Source organism: Symphalangus syndactylus, chromosome 23, assembly GCF_028878055.3.
Source record: "Symphalangus syndactylus isolate Jambi chromosome 23, NHGRI_mSymSyn1-v2.1_pri, whole genome shotgun sequence".
Classification (NCBI taxonomy): domain Eukaryota; kingdom Metazoa; phylum Chordata; class Mammalia; order Primates; family Hylobatidae; genus Symphalangus; species Symphalangus syndactylus.
Window position 1 is genome coordinate 40016105 of NC_072445.2, and position 19374 is coordinate 40035478.

The 19374-nt window shown below is 50.2% G+C and overlaps 1 protein-coding gene across 4 annotated transcripts; it reads left to right on the forward strand.

Annotated features, from left to right (window-relative positions):
- The first annotated feature begins 342 nt into the window (after window positions 1-342).
- ABHD16A (abhydrolase domain containing 16A, phospholipase) lies at window positions 343-17253 on the forward strand. Of its 4 annotated transcripts, none has more exons than XM_055263604.2 (20): window positions 343-1028; window positions 2045-2101; window positions 2864-2930; window positions 3176-3262; window positions 7168-7253; window positions 10788-10861; window positions 11076-11198; window positions 12300-12414; window positions 12538-12639; window positions 13617-13680; window positions 14089-14138; window positions 14513-14636; window positions 15098-15202; window positions 15431-15494; window positions 15913-15969; window positions 16115-16177; window positions 16318-16394; window positions 16478-16576; window positions 16673-16719; window positions 16916-17253. In XM_055263604.2, the coding sequence occupies exons 1-20, from the start codon at window positions 897-899 to the stop codon at window positions 16997-16999; spliced, it is 1677 nt and encodes a 558-aa protein (XP_055119579.1). In that variant the 5' UTR covers window positions 343-896; the 3' UTR covers window positions 17000-17253. The 4 variants fall into 4 exon arrangements, with proteins under 4 accessions (XP_055119579.1, XP_063488603.1, XP_063488604.1 ...); XM_063632533.1 differs by lacking the exon at window positions 343-1028 and adding an exon at window positions 1110-1564 and having other exon boundaries at window positions 10997-11198; XM_055263605.2 differs by lacking the exon at window positions 343-1028 and adding an exon at window positions 1383-1564.
- The last annotated feature ends 2121 nt before the right edge of the window (window positions 17254-19374 follow it).

The following is a 19374-nucleotide window of genomic DNA, read 5'->3' on the forward strand; positions in this document are numbered from 1 at the left end:
GCTGGGATTACAGGCGCGCGCCACCCATACCAGGCTAATTTTTGTATTTTTAGTAGAGACGGGGTTTCACCATGTTGGCCAGGCTGGTCTCGAACTCCTGGCCTCAAGTGATCCGCCCGCCTCGGCCTCCCAAAGTGCTAGGATTACAGGCGTGAGCCACTGCGCCCGGCCGGGCGAGTTCGCCTTTTCAATAACTTTTTATAGTTTTCTTCACAAAATCTTGCATTTCTTGTACTAGATATATTCCTAGACACCTTATCTTTTTTTTTTTTTTTTTTTTTGAGACGGAGTCTCGCTCTGTCGCCCAGGCTGGAGTGCAGTGGCGCAATCTTGGCTCACTGCAAGCTCCGCCTCCCGGGTTCACGCCATTCTCCTGCCTCAGCCTCTCCGAGTAGCTGGGATTACAGACGCCCGCCACCACGCCCGGCTAATTTTTTGTATTTTTAGTAGAGACGGGGTTTCACCGTGGTCTCGATCTCCTGACCTCGTGATCAGCCCGCCTCGGCCTCCCAAAGTGCTGGGATTACAAGCGTGAGCCACCGCACCCGGCCGACACCTTATCTTTTCTGTTACTCTTATCAAGTACTCCTAATCTCACCCCTCGTTTCCGCTGTGGCTCTAGAGTCTGCCAATAATCAGACAAAAAAATTATTGAACTATGCCCGGTAATTTTCTGATTCTCCGCGTTCCTAAATCTTCCACTAGTTTCGGACCACTGCTGTACCCGTAGCTCCAATTGCGCGAAACTCTTCTCAAAAGCACTGAAAATGTCGTAACTCGCCCGGAGGCGGAGCCGGTACGGGTTGACGTCAAGGGCACACAACTCCTCAGAGGCAGGGAGGGCGGGGCCGGCAGGGGGACCTGCTGCTGGAAGAGCCGCGGCCCGAGCCGGGGCCATGGCGAAGCTGCTGAGCTGCGTCTTAGGCCCCCGGCTCTACAAAATCTACCGGGAGAGGGACTCTGAAAGGGCCCCGGCCAGCGTCCCTGAGACGCCAACGGCAGTCACTGCCCCCCATTCCAGCTCCTGGGTGAGTCGAGTTCCTCCCTGCCGAAGAACGTGGTACAGTCCAAACCCTTTACGGCCTTTTGCTCCCCAGAAGTGCCCATAATGGGAAATAAGGGGAGCCTGCTTGTCAAGCCAGTTATCCGCAAAGTCTGCGCTCTGTGTGCTTCCTGAGTTAAAGTCACGCCTACGGACTGGCCGCCTCCTTTCTTTTTCGCTCTTTACCGCTTTCTCATTCCGACTGCCACTCCTTGCTCTTTCCTCTCGGCGTCCCCACACCCTGTCTGTCGTGGTTCGTGCCGGTCCTAGTTGAGTCTTGAGTCCCGGGAAGAGACCTTGCGCGGACTGGGGAGCCGTTGAATTTTGCCGTCAGACTCCCAATTTCCTCTTCCTCAGTGTCTCTTCGTGCCTCCCTCGGCTCAGTTTTTATCTTCCCTTTACCCTCGCCTTGAATTTCAGAATGACTTTTACAGATCCTGTATCCGTCGGTCCTTCCCTCAGCCCCCGCCCAACCTAGCCTGGAGACCGAGTCATTGTATTCTGGAGAGCTGGCGGGTGGTGGTAGGCTGTTCTAAATATTCTCTTCCTTTTTATCAGTTGTCTCATTGTGTTACTGTCTCCTACAAACTGCCCGCTCCTACCCACATTCTCTTTTTAGTCAACTACTCTTATTTCTGATGCTTTTCTTTCCCTCTTAGATTGTCTTGGTGTCTTTCCTTTCTTCTCAAACTAACCCTTCTCCCCACATGCACGCGCCTGCAATCCATTTGAAACTAGGCTGTGGAAAAGGAGCAAAAATCGTCCAATGCTGCTTTCACTTTTGCTTCCAAATCCAGTTCCCTGTGTTTGTTCCCGCGGTCAGGGGTGGGAAATTAGGTTCAGGGTGAGGGTGAGGAAGAGGGGTTTCTGTGGGGGCCAGGGATGTCTCAAGAGAGATAGTCAACGAGACTAGAACCAGAGGACACACAGCAGGGCTTCTGAAAGGGAAGGGAAAGGACCTGCCAGTGGGCAGGTCCTTAAGGAGGCCATCTGTTTTGGCAGGATACGTACTATCAACCCCGTGCCCTGGAGAAACACGCTGACAGCATCCTGGCACTGGTATGTCTACCCTGGCATCTGGGACTCTGCATCTTTCAGACCCACCTGTCCTCTTGAACTTAGCCCTCCCTAACTTGGGAGCAACAGTGCCCTGGGGTTGGGGGATGCCCTGGGCTCTGCAGCAGACCTCTCCAACACAGACACACAGACACACTCTAAATGCGCATACTTGGCACTCCCCTTTGGTATGTAGCACTGCTTTCTCTGGGGGCAGCCTGAGCCATAAGGAAAACATGTTTACTCTTGGGACCATCTGCAGGTGCTAAGTCCTGCAGTTCCCCAGTGACCTGTCTTCCCTGGCAACTAACCTCTCTGGCTGCAGGGACAGCTGTTCTTTCTGGCACAGTTCCTGTGGTGACGTTTGCACATCTCTTGGGGACCAGGCCAGGGGCTGTCCTGAGCAGGGCCAATTGAAAAGGCTTGATTAACTTGAGTAGACAGAGAGACTGCCTTTAAATGTGATGGAATTGTATCTGGAGATGGAAGACATAATTCTTCCATAATTCCAGAGGAAGAAAATAGAGCCTGTACTAAGTTTTCCTAGCCTCCATTACATTGACACACTACTTTTCAACAAATATTGAGCACCTACTGTATTCATGGTGTCATACACCAAATATGATATATCCCTCAGGTTGTCCATCTTGCTCAGAGTGTATAGTGTATGCCTGGAATGGCAGGCGTCTGTGTGTGTGTGTGTGTGTGTGTGTGTGTATGTGTGTGTGTGTGTATTGATTGCCTGTCCCTGTCTCTCTGCTGCAGGCTTCAGTATTCTGGTCCATCTCTTATTACTCCTCCCCCTTCGCCTTCTTCTACTTGTACAGGAAAGGTCAGTGTGGTTTCAAAGGTGGTGGGGTAGCAAATGGGCAGGTTGTTGGCAGATGAGCCAGCTCCCTAAAGAGGAGAGGGGACCTATGAGGATGGCTTGGCTTCCCTCTTCCATCAGGCATCTTCTTCCTCTTAGGGTATGGCTGTTCCAAACAGGGAGTGTGGGGTGGAGGTTGGGGCTGAACTGGGAAGAGGAGCTGAGGGACATTGCGGAGAGGGTCTCACATTGTCCCTCTCCCTTCCCAGGTTACTTGAGTTTGTCCAAAGTGGTGCCGTTTTCTCACTATGCTGGGACATTGCTGCTACTTCTGGCAGGTGTGGCCTGCCTCCGAGGTAGGTGGAGAGGAAATCTGCTTTGAATCTTATCTGTCACTGTCACTCGTTAAATATTAAGTACCTTGTGCAAATACATTTTAGTGATGGACCCCGAGAGGGAATCATTGAGAATGGTTTAAGGCATGATCTTTTCCTTAAAAGACTTGGGTTATAAATGTGAAAAAATAACAAAAAAGTTTGCTTTTTTCTTTTTTTTTTTTTTTTAAGAGATAGGGTCTCACCATGTTGTCCAGGCTGGTCTCAAACCCCTGAACTCAGAGTGATCCTGCCACCTCAGCCTCCCGAATGTGAGCCACTATGCCTGGCTGCTATTATCTCGAAAAGATGCATATACCCTACAACAATTCTATATATGTATACATACTAGGGAAACTCCTGCACATGTATAAACAATATAGATGTACAAGAATACAACATACAACATTGTTTGTAATAATCCTAAGCTGGAAACAACTCCAGTGGCTACCAATAGTAGGATGGATAAAATATGTTCTGTGCGGCCGGGCGCAGTGGCTTATGCCTGTAATCCCAGCACTTTGGGAGGCAGAGGCCAGTGGATCACGAGGCCAGGAGTTTGAGACCAGCCTGACCAACATGGTAAAACCCCGTCTCTACCAAAAATACAAAAATTAGCTGGGCATGGTGGCACGTGCCTGTAATCCCAGCTACTCAGGAGGCTGAGTCAGGAGAATAGCTTGAACCTGGGAGGCAAAGGTTGCAGTGAGACGAGATTGCACTACTGCACTCCATCCTGGGCAACAGAGCAAGACTCCGTCTCAAAAAAAAAAAAAAAAGTTCTGTGCAATAGCCATGCAACAGAACACTATATAGCAATGCAAATGAACAAACTGTAGCTACGCTCAACAACGTAGATGAAGCCAGGTGCAGTGGCTCATGCCTGTAATCGTAGCAGTTTGGTAGGCTGAGGCAGGCAGATCACCAGAGGTCGGAGTTCAAGACCAGCCTGTCCAACATGTTGAAACCCCATCTCTACTAAACATACAAAAAAAAAATTAGCCAGGTATGGTGGTGAGCACCTGTAATCCCAGCTATTCGGGAGGCTGAGGCAGTAGAATTGCTTGAACCCGAGAGGCAGAGGTTGCAGTGAGCCAAGATTGCGCTACTGCACTGCATCCTGGGCAACAGAGCAAGGCTCCATCTCAGAAAAAAATAAAATACAAAAAATTAACTGGGCATGGTGGCACATGCCTGTAGTCTTAACTGCTTGGGAGGCTAAGGCATGAGAACTGCTTGAACCTGGGAGGCAGAGGTTGCAGTGAGCCAAGATAGCACCACTGCACTCCAGCCTGGATGACAGAGTGAGACTCTATCTCCAGATAAACAAAAGCAATGCAGATGAATTTCTCAAATGTTGCGTTAAATAGAAGAAGCTAACCACAAAATAATGTATGCAGTATGTTTTCATTTATATAAAATTCAAAAGGGATGCGCATGTTTGAGGTAGAACACCGAAGACAACAAGGGCATGGTTTTCTTAAACGTTAGGAGAGTGATTACCTGGGATGGGGGAGTACAGAATGGGGGAGACCCCTGCTGAGAGGTGGCTGTGTTCTCTTTGTTGACCTAGGTGATAGTCACATGAATGTTTGCTTTGTATTTTTTAAACTGAATATATGTTTTATGTACATATGTTATATCTCGCAATTTAAAAAAATAAAGAGGCAGAACAGATCACCTACTCCTACTGGGTACATAAGATGACAACCAGGTGATGGGCGATGCTTCAACATAGGGGTGGTGGGGTCAGGGCTGGATGGCCGCAGTTGGGTCCAGGACCTTCTGCCTGAGGTGTTCTGCCCCCGATCTCTGCAGGGCTGGGCTCTGTCCTCAGAGAGGCCTTCCCTGACCACCTTGTCTAAAAGTAGCTCCCACTGCTCAGTTTTGTCTTAATTTTTTATTTTATTTATTTTTAATTTAGAAAAAATACAGAAAAAATTAGCTGTGCATGGTGGCGGGTGCTTGTAATCCCAGCTATTTGGGAGGCTGTGGCAGGAGAATCACTTGAACCCGGGAGGCGGAGGTTGCAGTGAGCCGAGATCACATCATTGCACTCCCACCTGGGCAACAAGAGGGAAACTCCGTCTCAAAAAAAAAAAAAAAAGAAAAAAGAAAAAATACAGAAAAGTCCAGAGAACAAAATATAAAAGGCTTTTTAAATTTTTTGATATATAGTTTTGTGATTTTTTTTTATATGGTTTTGTGGTATTTGCTTTAAATGCTTTCTGTCAACAAAATACTAAAGCACCACAGTTAAGGTTGGAGTTCCCACTGGAATCCTTTCAGTCCCATCTTCCTCTTTCCTCAGAAGTAATAATTGTCATTTGGTGTGGGTTGTTTTTTTTTTTCTGGCACATACTTTTATGAAACATATACCTCAGTTCCTCAAGTCTAAGCTGCCATCAATTGTAAAATGAATTCTAATTTCAGAGTTTTCAAGGGTTAAAAAATACATGTCTTAGAATCTATGAAATATGGTATCTATAAGCAGTGTGTATTATTTTGCACATTTTACATTTTTGGCATAAATATTATACAAATCATTCTGCAGCACACGTCATTCTCTCATCGTATCGTTTTGGGGGACTACCACTGATGACACATAAAGTTCTGGTTCATTCTTGTTGTATTTTCTTTGTAGCACTTATCCCTCTCTGAAGTGTTCTTGTTTATTGTCTTCTCCTGGCTGTACCTCACCCCAACCAGAATGCCAGCTCTCTGAGAGCCAGGAGCTGTGTATCTCATTTCCTGCTGAGTCTCCTGTATGTAGTATGGTGCATGCCTGACACACGACACCTGCCAAGTCAGTGAGGAGAGAAGTTAGGGTTTGAGGTGGCTCAACAGTGAAAGGAGAGTGGACGAAATCACTGACTGTGTAAGTGAAAAGAGAGAGGAGAGAGAGTCAGCACTGAGAGTTGCTTCTGCTTCAGAAAGGAAAGCAGAATGGAGGCAGGAGAGGAACTGTTCAGGAATTGGAAGAAGTTAAGGATGGGCCCAGGAAGCAGAGGCAGGAAGAATCTTGAGGGACAGGGAGAATGCTGAGTGGTACAGTTGAAGAGAATGAGGATGGAAGAGTCATGAATTCAGTGAGGAAGTAATTATGGGCAGGAGTCGGAGACTCTGAAGCCAGACGGCAAGGCGTTAGAATATACAGAAAAGAGGCAGAAAGCAAGCATTGGAGAAGAGTGGCATTGGAGAAGAGTGGCAGTGAAAAATAGAGAAATTTGATATTCACAAGGGAGAATAGTATTATATGACAGTGTTTAATAGTGTCATATAATAGGTTATATGACAAGGCCGGGCGCGGTGGCTCACGCTTGTAATCCCAGCACTTTGGGAGGCCGAGGCAGGAGGATCACGAGGTCAGGAGATCGAGACCACGGTGAAACCCCGTCTCTACTAAAAATACAAAAAATTAGCCGGGCGTGGTGGCGGGCACCTGTAGTCCCAGCTACTCGGAGAGGCTGAGGCAGGAGAATGGCATGAACCTGGGAAGCGGAGCTTGCAGTGAGCCGAGATTGCGCCACTGCACTCCAGCCTGGGCGACAGAGCGAGACTCTGTCTCAAAAAAAAAAAAAATAGGTTATATGATAGTGTTTGCAGACTGAGGAAAATGAACATTCTGGAAGATGGTAGGTTAAGGATCGTCTATAAAGACACAAACTGCAGAAGCTAGGGAGAAGAAGCATCCTGTAGCCAGTTGCTGGATTTGGAGGAAGGGGGTTGGCTCACATCTATTTCTCCACATCCTATGCCCTCAGTTCCTTTTTCTTTCACTTCTTCTTCCAGGGCCTTCTCCTAGCCCATCTCCAATTCTTTTCCTAAAACCTAGGCATTCTGCTTCCCAGTTTTCCTAGCACTGTTTCCTGTCCTTTTTCTACCAGGCATTGGCCGCTGGACCAACCCCCAGTACCGGCAGTTCATCACCATCTTGGAAGCAACACATCAGAACCAGTCTTCAGAAAACAAGGTGAGAGGCTCTAGGAAAAGTACCACACAGGCGCCCGATAGCAGCTTCCTCAGTTGTCCCTCAGAGCGCCAGACACTGGCTTCTGCAGGAAGAGGAGGGATGTTTTACACCCACCACACTGGGTGTTTGCTTGCACATTGCTGTATCCCTTCTCACCTCCATTAGTGAACTGTCCACCTGAGGAATTTTTCCTCCCTACCACTTCTAATGGAATATTCTGCTAGAACAATCTTCCCCCTCCCTTACCTGCAAGAACTGGCTAAACTAGAAACATTCCACAATGTTTCTTTTTTCTTTTTCTTTTTCTTTGTTTTTTGAGATGGAGTTTCGCTCTTGTTGCCCAGGCTGGAGTGCAATGGCACCATCTCGGCTCACTGCAACCTCCATCTCCCGGGTTCAAGTGATTCTCCTGTCTCAGCTTCTTGAGTAGCTAGGATTACAGGCACACGCCACCCACGCCCGCTAATTTTTGTATTTTTTGTAGAGACGGGGTTTCACCATGTTGGCCAGGCTGGTCTCCAACTCATGACCTCAGGCGATCTGCCTGCCCCGGCCTCCCAAAGTGCTGGGATTACAGGCGTGAGCCACCACTCCTGGCCTCTTTTTTTTTTTTTTTTCTTTGAGACGGAGTCTCACTCTCACTCAGGCTGGAGTACAGTGGTACAATCTCAGTTCACTACAACCTCCAACACCTGGGTTCAAACAGTGCTCATGCCTCAGCCTCCTGAGTAGCTGGAATTACAGGTGCACACCACCATGCCCAGTTAAATTTTTTTTTTTTTTTTTTTGAGACCGAGTCTCGCTCTGTTGCCCAGGCTGGAGTGCAGTGGTGCCATCTCAGCTTACTGCAAGCTCTGCCTCCTGGGTTCATGCCATTCTCCTGCCTCAGCCTCCTGAGTAGCTGAGACTACAGGCACCCGCCACCATGCCTGGCTAATTTTTTGTATTTTTAGTACAGACGGGGTTTCACCATGTTGGCCAGGATGGTCTCGATCTCCTGATCTTGTGATCCGCCCACCTCGGCCTCCCAAAGTGCTGGGATTACAGGTGTGAGCCACTGCGCTTGGCCAATTTTTGTATTTTTAGTAGAGACAGGGTTTCATCATGTTGGCCAGGCTAGTCTTGAACTCCTGACCGCAGATGATCTGCCTGCCTTGGCCTTCCAAAGTGCCGGGATTATAGGTGTGAGCCACTGTGCCTGGCCCACAGTGTTTCTTTTTTTTTCTTTTGAGATGAAGTTTCGCTCTTGTTGCCCAGGCTGGAGTGCAATGGCATGATTCCAGCTCACTGCAACCTCCACCTCCTGAGTTCAAGAGATTCTCCTCCCTCGGCCTCCCAAGTAGCTGGGATTACAGACATGCGCCACCATGCCCAGCTAATTTTGTATTTTTAGTAGAGATGGGGTTTCGCTGTGTTGGTCAGGCTGGTCTCAAACTCCTGACCTCAGGTGATCCACTTGCCTTGGCCTCCCAAAGTGCTGGGATTATAGGTGTGAGCCACTGCACCCAGCCCACAATGTTTCTTAGAAGGTAGTTTTCTCTGTATCATAGCAGCTCAGTTCTATAAATGTTTAATTTTGTTGTGTGCATTGAATACCATGCTATCCTTGTTTGTGGATGGGACAAGGTGGACAGGTGTGTCCACTCCTATGCCTGGGAGTACAGCATGGTGCCAGGAGGGAGAAAAGCTAGGGCTCAGTGTCTTGGTCATTATGCCAGGCCAGCTGGTGCTGGACTGTGATTATCTTTAAGGATGGGCTTTGGGGCCCCATAAAGCTCTTTTCTGTTATGGGAGGTTTCTAGGATCAAACAGCTATGACCACCATCATCACATTCCTGGCTACTCCACACTATTTATGGAGCTGTGTAATGACGCCCTGTACTATGCTACTGGCTGAAGCATTTGGCACACACCCTTTCAGACCCTCACAACAGCTGAATGAGGTGGCATTATTACCTTTATTTGTAAATTTGAGAAAACAGAGGCAAAAAGAGGTTAAGTGACCCATTCAGAGTCATAGAGCAAGAAAGTGGCTAAGTCCAGATTTGAGAACAGGTCTGAGCAAAGCCTGTCTGAAATTTGCTTTTATTCATCTTGTTTTGTTTTGCTATTACCTTTTTGTATAATTTTTCTATTGCTCTCTGTTAGTCAAATTATTTTTGAAATGTCAAAAAATTTCTGTGCAGGAAATAAAAACCCTCAAAATAGAGTGCTGGGAGCTCGGGGTGGGGGACGAATACAGTCAAGTATTAAGACACAGCTAGGCCGGGCGTGGTGGCTCACGCCTGTAATCCCAGCACTTGGAAGGCCAAGGCGGGTGGATCACGAGGTCAGGAGATCAAGACCATCCTGGCTAACGTGGTGAAACCCCGTCTCTGCTAAAGTTACAAAAATTAGCTGGGTGTGGTGGTGGCAGGTGCCTGTAGTCCCAGCTACTTGGAAGCTGAGGCAAGAGAATGGCGTGAACCCGGGAGGCGGAGCTTGCAGTGATCCGAGATCGCACCACTGCACTCCAGCCTGGGCGACAGAGCGAGACTCCATCTCAAAAAAAAAAAAAAAAAAAAAAGGAAGACACAGCTCCCACTGCCCTCAAAAAACATGTGGAGCTGGTGAGGTGGTTCATGCCTATAATCCCAGCACTTTCGGAAGCTGAGGCAGGAGGATCGCTTCAGCCCAGGAGTTGGAGACCAGCCTGGGCAACATAGTAAGACCTTGTCTCTAAAGATAATTTTAAAAATTAGCTGGGCATGGTAGCACACGTCTGTAGTCCCAGCTACTCCAGAGGCTAAGGTAGGAGGATCACTTGGGCCTGGGAGTTTGAGGCTGCAGTGAGCTATGATCGTACCAACTGCACTCCAGCCTGGGCAACAGCATGAGATCCTGCCTCAAAAAAAAAAAAAAAAAAAAAAGGCATGTGGACTGGCTCAGTGGGGTGGCTCGAGGCTCAGATGGGCTGTAGGGCAACACTGATCCATGGCTGCAGGAGTTGAGGAAGGGATGTAGTTGTCAGGATGGAAGTCAGAGCTTCCTTCAAGGGGTGGCCCCATATGCAGAGGAGCCCACTGTGGGCGTGACTTCCCTCCTCTCTGTCTCACTCAACCTTGGGTCTGTCAGTGTGATCCGCTGGGAGATTTCTAAGCTTCTAAGACAGCACCCTATAAGGCACCCAGGTGGGGAATAGACCGTGACCAGCCAGCGGCCCCTACTACCCCGTCATTCAAAAGCACTAGCACCTTCAGCCACTCCTCCTGGGGGCGGGTCAGGTTTAGTTTTTTAGAAAAGCAGAGTGTTAGGTTCTTAGCTTGGAAGAGGGCAGACAGGCCAGTCCTGATACCTGATGGGGCATACCATCTCCCCTGATTTTCTGGTCCTGTTAGAATTTTCCATCTGAGAATTGGGAGGGTATTGACCTCTGATTGGTTTCCCCATGATGTGTGGGGATCACACCCCTGGATAACGAAGGTGTTGTTGAGGGTGGGTAGGAGAGCCTCCCCTGAGTTCTCAGTACCCCTTTTCCTCTCGTGCCCACTGCAGAGGCAGCTTGCCAACTACAACTTTGACTTCCGGAGCTGGCCAGTCGACTTCCACTGGGAAGAACCCAGCAGCCGGTGAGGCCCCAGTTCTTTTGCTGTATCCCTCCCCTTAGAACCATTCCAGAAAATCTCTGCCCTGCCCTGTCCCCCCACCTCCATGCCCTCTCAGGTCACAGTGCCTGCCTTCCAATGCCATTATGTCGTTCCTAGACCCCACTGTTCTCCAGACCTCAGACATCCAGCTTGCTGCTCCTGACCCCATCCTTCCCTGCATCGTTCCCTTCCTCAGGAAGGAGTCTCGAGGGGGCCCTTCCCGCCGGGGTGTGGCCCTGCTTCGCCCAGAGCCCTTGCACCGGGGGACAGCAGACACCCTCCTCAACCGAGTTAAGAAGCTTCCTTGTCAGATCACCAGGTGGGAAACAGCAGCGAGGAGAGGCCCACTGGGGTGGAGGGGCCATTTCAGGAGTGCTCTGGGAGTGGGCACTCCATTGTAAAATAGCTGTCACTCATTGGGCCTAGGGTCGTATGGTTTGTGTAGATCATTTATGGCAAAGTCATTTTTATCCATATTTATGTTTGAAGAAAAGAGGCTCAGAGAGGTCTGGAGTCTCAAATGTAGTAAGTGAAGAACTGGGATATGAACAAAAGCTTCTTCAGTGAGGCTGAGAAGGAGCAGTGGGGGTGGGGTGGGGGTGGGGAGGACACACACTTGTAGCTAGGGCAGGCTCTGGTGGCATCTGTGTACCCATCGTGGCCCCTCTGCCCCGTTGTTATTCCACCTTGGCTCCGGGCCCCTGTGCGCCTCAGTGTCTGCACCTGTGACAAACCTGCCCTGCAAGGTTGCTGAGGAGATTAAGTAAGGTAACATGTTCTGAAGGGCTCCTGCCTTGCCTGGGTGCTTGAGAGCACATGGTAAATCCCAAATAAAGCTCAGTCGTGGGTACTGATGATGTCAGAAGGAACGGAAATAACCACCTATATCTTCCAGTGGAACAGACACTGGGAATTTTCTTTTGCTGGGAGTTAGGAGGCAGCTTCTAGAATACCAAGGAACAGGGTGGACTTAGTGGTTGGTTGTTGACAGTGTGCTAATTAGTCAGGGAGGCAAGCCATATTTGATGTTTTGAATTATAACCATCATTTTTTAAAGTATTATTTATTTGGTGACCTTTAATATGTTGTACTTATATTTTAACAGCATCATAATCTGATAACTTTGCATTTATTATGTATAGAAAGTTACATCATAAAACTCTCAGAATTCTGTACATACAGGATATGTGTGCACTGAGCCACAATATAACATGTTTATCTTACAAAGGTTGCAGTAAGAAAAGTTTGAAAAACACAAGCCTGGTACATATTTCATTAAGGCTTGAAAGAGGAAAGTAAAGCTGTGAAGGTCAGGGGTAAAGCAGGCCTTACAGTCTGTGAGTGCTAGGGCTGGGATGGTCCCCAGCACAGTCCCCAGGCCTCACCAGGGTTGGGGTTTGTTAACCTGTCTTCCCCACAGCTACCTGGTGGCACACACCCTAGGGCGCCGGATGCTGTATCCAGGCTCTGTGTACCTGCTGCAGAAGGCCCTCATGCCTGTGCTGCTGCAGGGCCAGGCCCGACTGGTGGAAGAGGTGAGGCTTCCCTGCCCGCGCATCCCCTACAGCCCTCCCCTCTCACCCGCACCCACCCCACCCCACCCCTGTGATGTGGCCTCCTGACCCTTGCAACCTGGCCCTTGCGTCTCCCCTACTCAGTGTAACGGGCGCCGGGCAAAGCTGCTGGCCTGTGATGGCAATGAGATTGACACCATGTTTGTGGACCGGCGGGGGACAGCTGAGCCCCAGGGACAGAAGCTGGTAAGAGGGAGCAGGGAGCCCAGAGGTGGGGTGAGTGTGAGGAAGGCAGTAGAGGTCTGGGGACCCCAATGCTATAGCACCTCCCTGAAGGAACCACTACTGGGGATAATCCCATGTCCTAGCTCCACGCTAAAGACCTGGTGATGTAGTGAAACCTTGTGATAGAGAAAAAGATGAAGTAGGAGAGACATTCAAGGACCAGAAACTAATATTAATAGTTACCACTTTGACAGCACTTCACACTTATATATATTTAATTCTCATATATATGAAGCATATATATTTAATTCTCAAAACAATCCCGTGAGATAGGTACTGCTTATATTAGCTCATTTTACAGGAGACGAAACTGAGGCACAGAAAACCTTTCCTGGACCTCACAGTAAGTGGTAGAGCTGGTATTTGGACCTAGGCAGCCTGGCCTTAAAGTCTCCTGCCTCCATGAAGCAGCCGTGGAAAGAGCACTAAGCCAGGAGTCTAGGGAGCTGGGTTCTAGTCCTGGCTCTGCCCATCTGCTATGAGAATTCATGCAAATCCCACCATTCGTGGGTTTCAGCTTGGGGCGCCATGGCATTACAGTTTGTCTGACCATAAGACTGGAGCTCAGAGAGGGATAGGGAGAGCAATCAGCGTACCACACAATAGCAATGGTCACAGAAGATAACAGACCCGAAAACTAGAAAGGAAAAACATCTCCATAGTCCCCTTCCTGAGAGAGATCCAGCTGGTAATCTTCCAAGGAAAAGTGGACATGGCTGGGTGGTCGAGCAGGTCAGCCTCTGAGGAGTATTTGTAATCCCTTTGCTTCTCCTCTTACGGACCCTGTGGAATGAGAAGTTTCCATTCCCCTTGGAGAAAACAGAAACCTGCCCTTTCCTCTTCCCTGCAAAGCTCTTCATGGGCTGCCCTCCCTGCCCAAAGGGAGTTTTTCAGTCCCAACTTGGCCCCCCAGCCCGTCCTTTCTGCCTCCTTCCTAGGTGATCTGCTGTGAGGGGAATGCTGGGTTTTATGAGGTGGGCTGCGTCTCCACACCCCTGGAAGGTAGGATGGTGACTCAGCCTCCTTATCTCTGCCCTTTGAAGGGAATGTCCCTGCCTCCAACACTGACCTGAACTCCCCTGGCCTCTACTTTCTCTGGGTGAGGTTTTAAGTCTCTCAGCTTTAGGGAAAAGTCCACTCGCCATTTGCTTTGATAACCTTACATCCCTCCCCTGGCCTGTGTCCCTAACTATTATGCTTTTCATTCTGTTCCATTCCCCCACCACACACCCCGCACAATCACATGCCGCTCCCTGTGCTGCCTCAGAACCTCTGGTGTCATCTCCTATTCTGGGAAGGCTTGGAGTTATTTGCCTCTAAGCTGGGGGTGCTTCTGCTCTTCCTTCCCCCAGGGATGGAGAACGGGGTATGGGCCACAAGGTCTCAGTCCCTCCTCCCCCTGTGTTACAGCTGGATATTCAGTCCTGGGCTGGAATCATCCAGGCTTTGCTGGAAGCACGGTGAGACCATCTCAGGAATCCCTTCCTTTTCCTGAATTATGTCTGTTTCCCTCTGGTCAGCCATTAGAGGGAGGAGAGGGGCTGTGGATTTCTTGAAGGGCCTCCCACTCACCTGAGGGCTGGGGACTAGGAGGTTGTGAAAGTAGCATTGGGGGCCATGCCCCCATCCCCACAGTAGGGGGCTGGCGGGAGAGGAGGAGGTGGATCTCATTGTACACATCCGTCTTCTGGAGAGAACAACGTCTCCTACCATCCCTTCCTTCTACACCTTCTCTGCCTGTCATAGGTGGCTGCAGGAGGGGTCCATGTTGGGAGGGACAGGTGAGCTGGCCTTTGGTGCTGACACACTCCTGACTTTGCCCTTCCTCCTGCAGGGGGTGCCATTCCCGCAGAATGAGGCCAATGCCATGGATGTGGTGGTCCAGTTTGCCATCCACCGCCTGGGCTTCCAGCCCCAGGACATCATCATCTATGCCTGGTCCATCGGCGGCTTCACTGGTACCAGCCTCCCTCCCATCCCCCACTGTATACACATTCATGACCACCCAGCCCCACCTGGGAGAGGTAGGGAAATGGGGTGGGGTGGAGGCTCAAGGAAGAAGAGAGAGGAAGTAGAATCTCTGAGTGGGCCTGGAAGAAGCTATCCTATTTGCATACACTTCACCTTTCCTTACCCTCTTGTGCCCAGTCATTAAAAGGAAAAGCAGACCCAGGTCCTGGGTGGGGAGATCAGGGAAAGTGAATGTTTCCTGCCCGTTATCTTCAGTGCACTATCTCCAGTGTTCTGTCCCCATCCTCTCCAGATAGTTCCCTAACCAACTGAAGCAGGTTAAGAAAAAAACAAGGGATAACATAGGGGGAATGGGGTTGGCCTATAGGGTCAGTGAGATGAGCGCATGGGTGATGGGGAGAAAGGAGCCTTTCTCAGTTCTTACTCTTCTTCCCTGCCCTGGTACCAGCCACGTGGGCAGCCATGTCCTACCCAGATGTTAGTGCCATGATCCTGGATGCCTCCTTTGATGACCTGGTGCCCTTGGCCTTGAAGGTCATGCCAGACAGCTGGAGTGAGTGCAGCTCCCAGGCCTGCCCTTCCTGGGAAGGGGTGGGCTGGAACTGGGAACTGTTCTGAGATGGCTCCTTTTTCCTTCGTGGGGAGTAAGTCGCCCCATTGTTGGAAGCAGGAGGACTCTTTTGTCTGGGGGCCTCAGTTTTCTTTCTCCGTGAACAGTGAGGACCTTTATGTTGGGCAAGGGCTTTGTCTCTGCCATCCCTTCACCTTTATCCCACTCTAGGGGGCCTGGTGACCAGGACCGTGAGGCAGCATCTCAATCTAAACAATGCGGAGCAGCTGTGCAGGTGAGGGCCGGCCAGCATCCGGCATTGAACACCTGCCCCCCATACAGCTCTGCTGGGCGCTCAAATGCTGAAACTAGTACTAAAGTGCAAGTTGGTAAAAGGCCACTGGCTCACATCCTGAGTGACCCTGCCACCACCTCAACTGGCCTAACCCCTCCCAGGTCCCCTGGGACTCTGGACCACCTCAGGATCTGGCAACCAAAGGGTTAAGGCCTGGCACAGCAGGGGTCTCCCAGCAGGGCCAGACTGAACCTTGCCCATTCTTAAATATTCCCTCTCACCCCTGAGTGAAGGGCTACACGGGCTGGGGCTGCGCTGTAGCAAGGGGTAAGAATGCTACCAGTGCAGGGATGGGGGTGGGCCAGTTGTCACCCGTCTCCCTCTGAGCTCTCCCTTCCCACTGCTCTGTTCTCTGAAGATACCAGGGTCCTGTACTGCTGATCCGGAGAACCAAGGATGAGATCATCACCACCACGTGAGTGCATGGGAACCTCGGCCCTCAGGAATCCCAGAGATGGCCAGGAACTTGCCCCTCCCACCTCTGCCCACCAGAAACCCGGGTATCTAGACCCTTCCTCCTAACCTCCAGCCCCTCCAGGATACATTCTTCTCATCCCCAGGGTTCCTGAGGACATCATGTCCAACCGAGGCAATGACCTCCTGCTGAAGCTCCTGCAGCATCGGTGAGAGCCAGGGTGTGTGCGCGCTGGGGGCAGTGTACACACACAGATACCCATACCAGCACAGGGAAGGAGGGAGGAAGTTTCAGGGATGGTGAATGAAAAAAAATCAGCCCTGACCTGTCCTGGCACTTCCTCCATAGGTATCCCCGGGTGATGGCAGAGGAGGGTCTTCAAGTGGTAAGGCAGTGGTTGGAGGCCTCCTCACAGCTGGAGGAAGGTGAGAAGGGATCCAGTGAGGCTTGGGGTGGGGGCCCAGCAAGGTCAGGTTGCTGACTGGCTGTCATCTCTCTCCCTGACCAGCCTCAATTTATAGCCGATGGGAGGTAGAAGAGGACTGGTGTCTGTCTGTCCTCCGCTCCTACCAGGCAGAACACGGGCCCGACTTCCCCTGGAGCGTGGGTAAGGAGCTCCTGGGGCAGGAGAGGGGGTGGGAAGAGCCTAGGAAGGGGATGAATACCAGATGTGTGGCCTATTTTGAGCGCCTCCTCTCTGCAGGGGAGGACATGAGTGCAGATGGACGGCGGCAGCTGGCTTTGTTTCTGGTGAGCTAAGGAGTGGGAAGTGGGAAGGGTTCTTGAATGGCCAGGGCTTACATAGGGGGACTGGGGATACCCTATAACCATTGTAAGTGGCAGCTTTTACAGAGTGGGTGGCAGAAGCGGAGGGTGGGGAGGGAGTCCAGTGGCTGCCCCTCCCAACAGTGCTCTGTACCCCACCTGTCCCACCTCCTTTCCTCAGGCTCGGAAGCATCTGCACAACTTTGAGGCCACTCACTGCACCCCACTCCCAGCCCAGAACTTCCAGATGCCCTGGCACCTCTAGGGACCAACTGGGACTCATTATGGAAGAATGGGGTGAGAGGAGACATGAGGAAAGACCCTCTTATTTGTGATTCTCTGTGTTCATGTTGCTGTTTATAGTTTGTGGAAAGTGGGGGACCATCCCCCTTCTCACCACTGTTCCTCTTGCACGTTTCCCCTCATTCATGTGGCTGTACTTAACCTTCTCCAACATACATCCTGCATTACATGAATGGATTATTCCTAATAATTAATAAAAAGGTATTTTTTCTACTATCTGGCTAATTGTATAACTTCTCAAGTGTCCAGGGAGCCAGGGGCAGGTAGTGGGGAGAGCAGAGGCCCCAAAGAGCTGGGCTTTGGGAAACCCTAACTCTAGACAATCTAGCTAATCTAACCCTTCCCACCTCTGTGTCCCCCTAGGCCTTCAGCCCCTAACCTGAGCTATCCTCAGGCAGCGGGTCCCCAAACCTCCCCCGTCCCTGGTGTGCCTATTGTTATCACAACTGTGCAGCCTCCCGGGCCCCTCCTGCCTCCTTCTTCAGTTCTTCCTGCATACAACCACCCCAGGAGCCCATGGTTGCCTCTACTGCTTATGGCTCATGAGCTTTCTAGGATCCGATTTCACCTACCCAGTGCTTCTACTGGTTTCCAGGTTCAACCTGCATGGTGTTACTAGCAGTACCCCCAATTTTCATTGCTCACCTCTTATCTTCCTGAAGAATGAGGAAGGGCCTGCTCCCCATGTCTTATGCAGCAAACCCTGCACACCTACCTTGCCATGTCATCAAGTCTCTGTCCTCACAGCCTTTTTGCAGTTCAACAAACACAGGCCCTGCCAGGGACTGAGGGCCAGGTGCCAAGGACTCATGTCTTCTCAGAGCCATACTTTGCCTTTTGGATGGCTCTGTTAGGAGAAGATGCTTAGGTTGTACCTGAGGAAATTGGTTCCCTATAACTTCCATCTATCTCTCATCTTTGGACCTTGTGGAACACAGTGAATGAGTCCCTCTTCCACCCATTGGTTTGTTGCCTGGCCTTTTTTTTTTTTTTTTTTTTTTGGAGATGGAGTCTTACTCTGTTGCCCAGGCTGGAGTGCAGTGGCACAATCTCAGCTCGCTGCAACCTCCACCTCCCAGGTTCAAGTGATCCTCCTGCCTCAGCCCCTCTAGTAGCTGGGATTACAGGTATGCGCCACCATGCCCAGCTAATTTTTATATTTTTAGTAAAGATGAGGTTTTGCCATGTTGGCCAAGTTGGTCTCGAACTCCTGACCTCAGGTGATCCAACCGCCTTGGCTTCCCAAAGTGTTGGGGATTAAAGGTGAGCCACCGCTCCTGGCTGATGGCTACTTTCTTCATTTGGAAACTTCTCTTTTCCAGATGAAAGACCCGAAGGTATCACCCTGAGTCCATTTTTGTTTTGTTTTGTTGGGGGTGGTTTTTTGTTTGTATTTTGAGATGGATTCTCACTCTGTCACCTAGGCTAGAGTGCAGTGGCACGATCTCGGCTCATTGCAACCTCTGCCTCCCAAGTTCAAGCGATTCTCCTGTCTCAGCCTCCCAAGTAGCTGGGATTACAGGCATGTGCCACCACACACAGCTAATTTTTCGTATTTTAGTAGAGACAGGTTTCACCGTGTTGCCCAGGCTGGTCTCAAACTCCTGAGCTCAGGCAATCTACCCGGCCTCAGCCGACTCCATTCTTTTGAGCAAGATACTTAACGTGGGCGACAATGTTCTGATGTCCTACATACAGTCTCTGGCTAAATTTCTGTGTCTTCTCCAAACCCAGTGCATGAAGCTCTTCTTGAAACCCCAGGGCAGAGGCTGTGTGTGCCCCCATTAGCGCTGCAACTCCTTAAGGGAAGGTATACTGAGTCTACACTGGAAGTGGAGATTTGAGACTTAATCAGGTGATGTGATGCCTGAAATTTGGAATTAGAAGAGGCAGGTGACCACAGCTCCATAATGCTCCACCATTAGCAAACAGGTGGACAGCTGATACTGGTGCCCTCTCCTCTATCCCATTCCAGGGGGCAAACGATGGGAAGTGTGGAAGATGAAGCTCTGGAGCCAGCTGCACAGTTATGAATCCCGTCCTCCCAGATCCAACAGAAGAGTTAATCCCCTGAAAACCAAATTTTTGTTCAGCTAAGGGAAGCTCCTTAAATGCAAAGAGGAGCTGGGCGTGGTGGCTCACATCTGTAATCCCAGCACTTTGGGAGGCTGGGGCAGGAGGATCACTTGAGCCTAAAAGTTCAAGACCGGACAGGGCAACATGGGGAGACTCCATTGCTACAAAAAATTTAAAAATTACCCAGGCATGGTGGCATGCACCCGTGTTCCCAGCTACTCTGGGGGCTGAGGTAAGAGGATCGCTTGGTTGAGGATCACA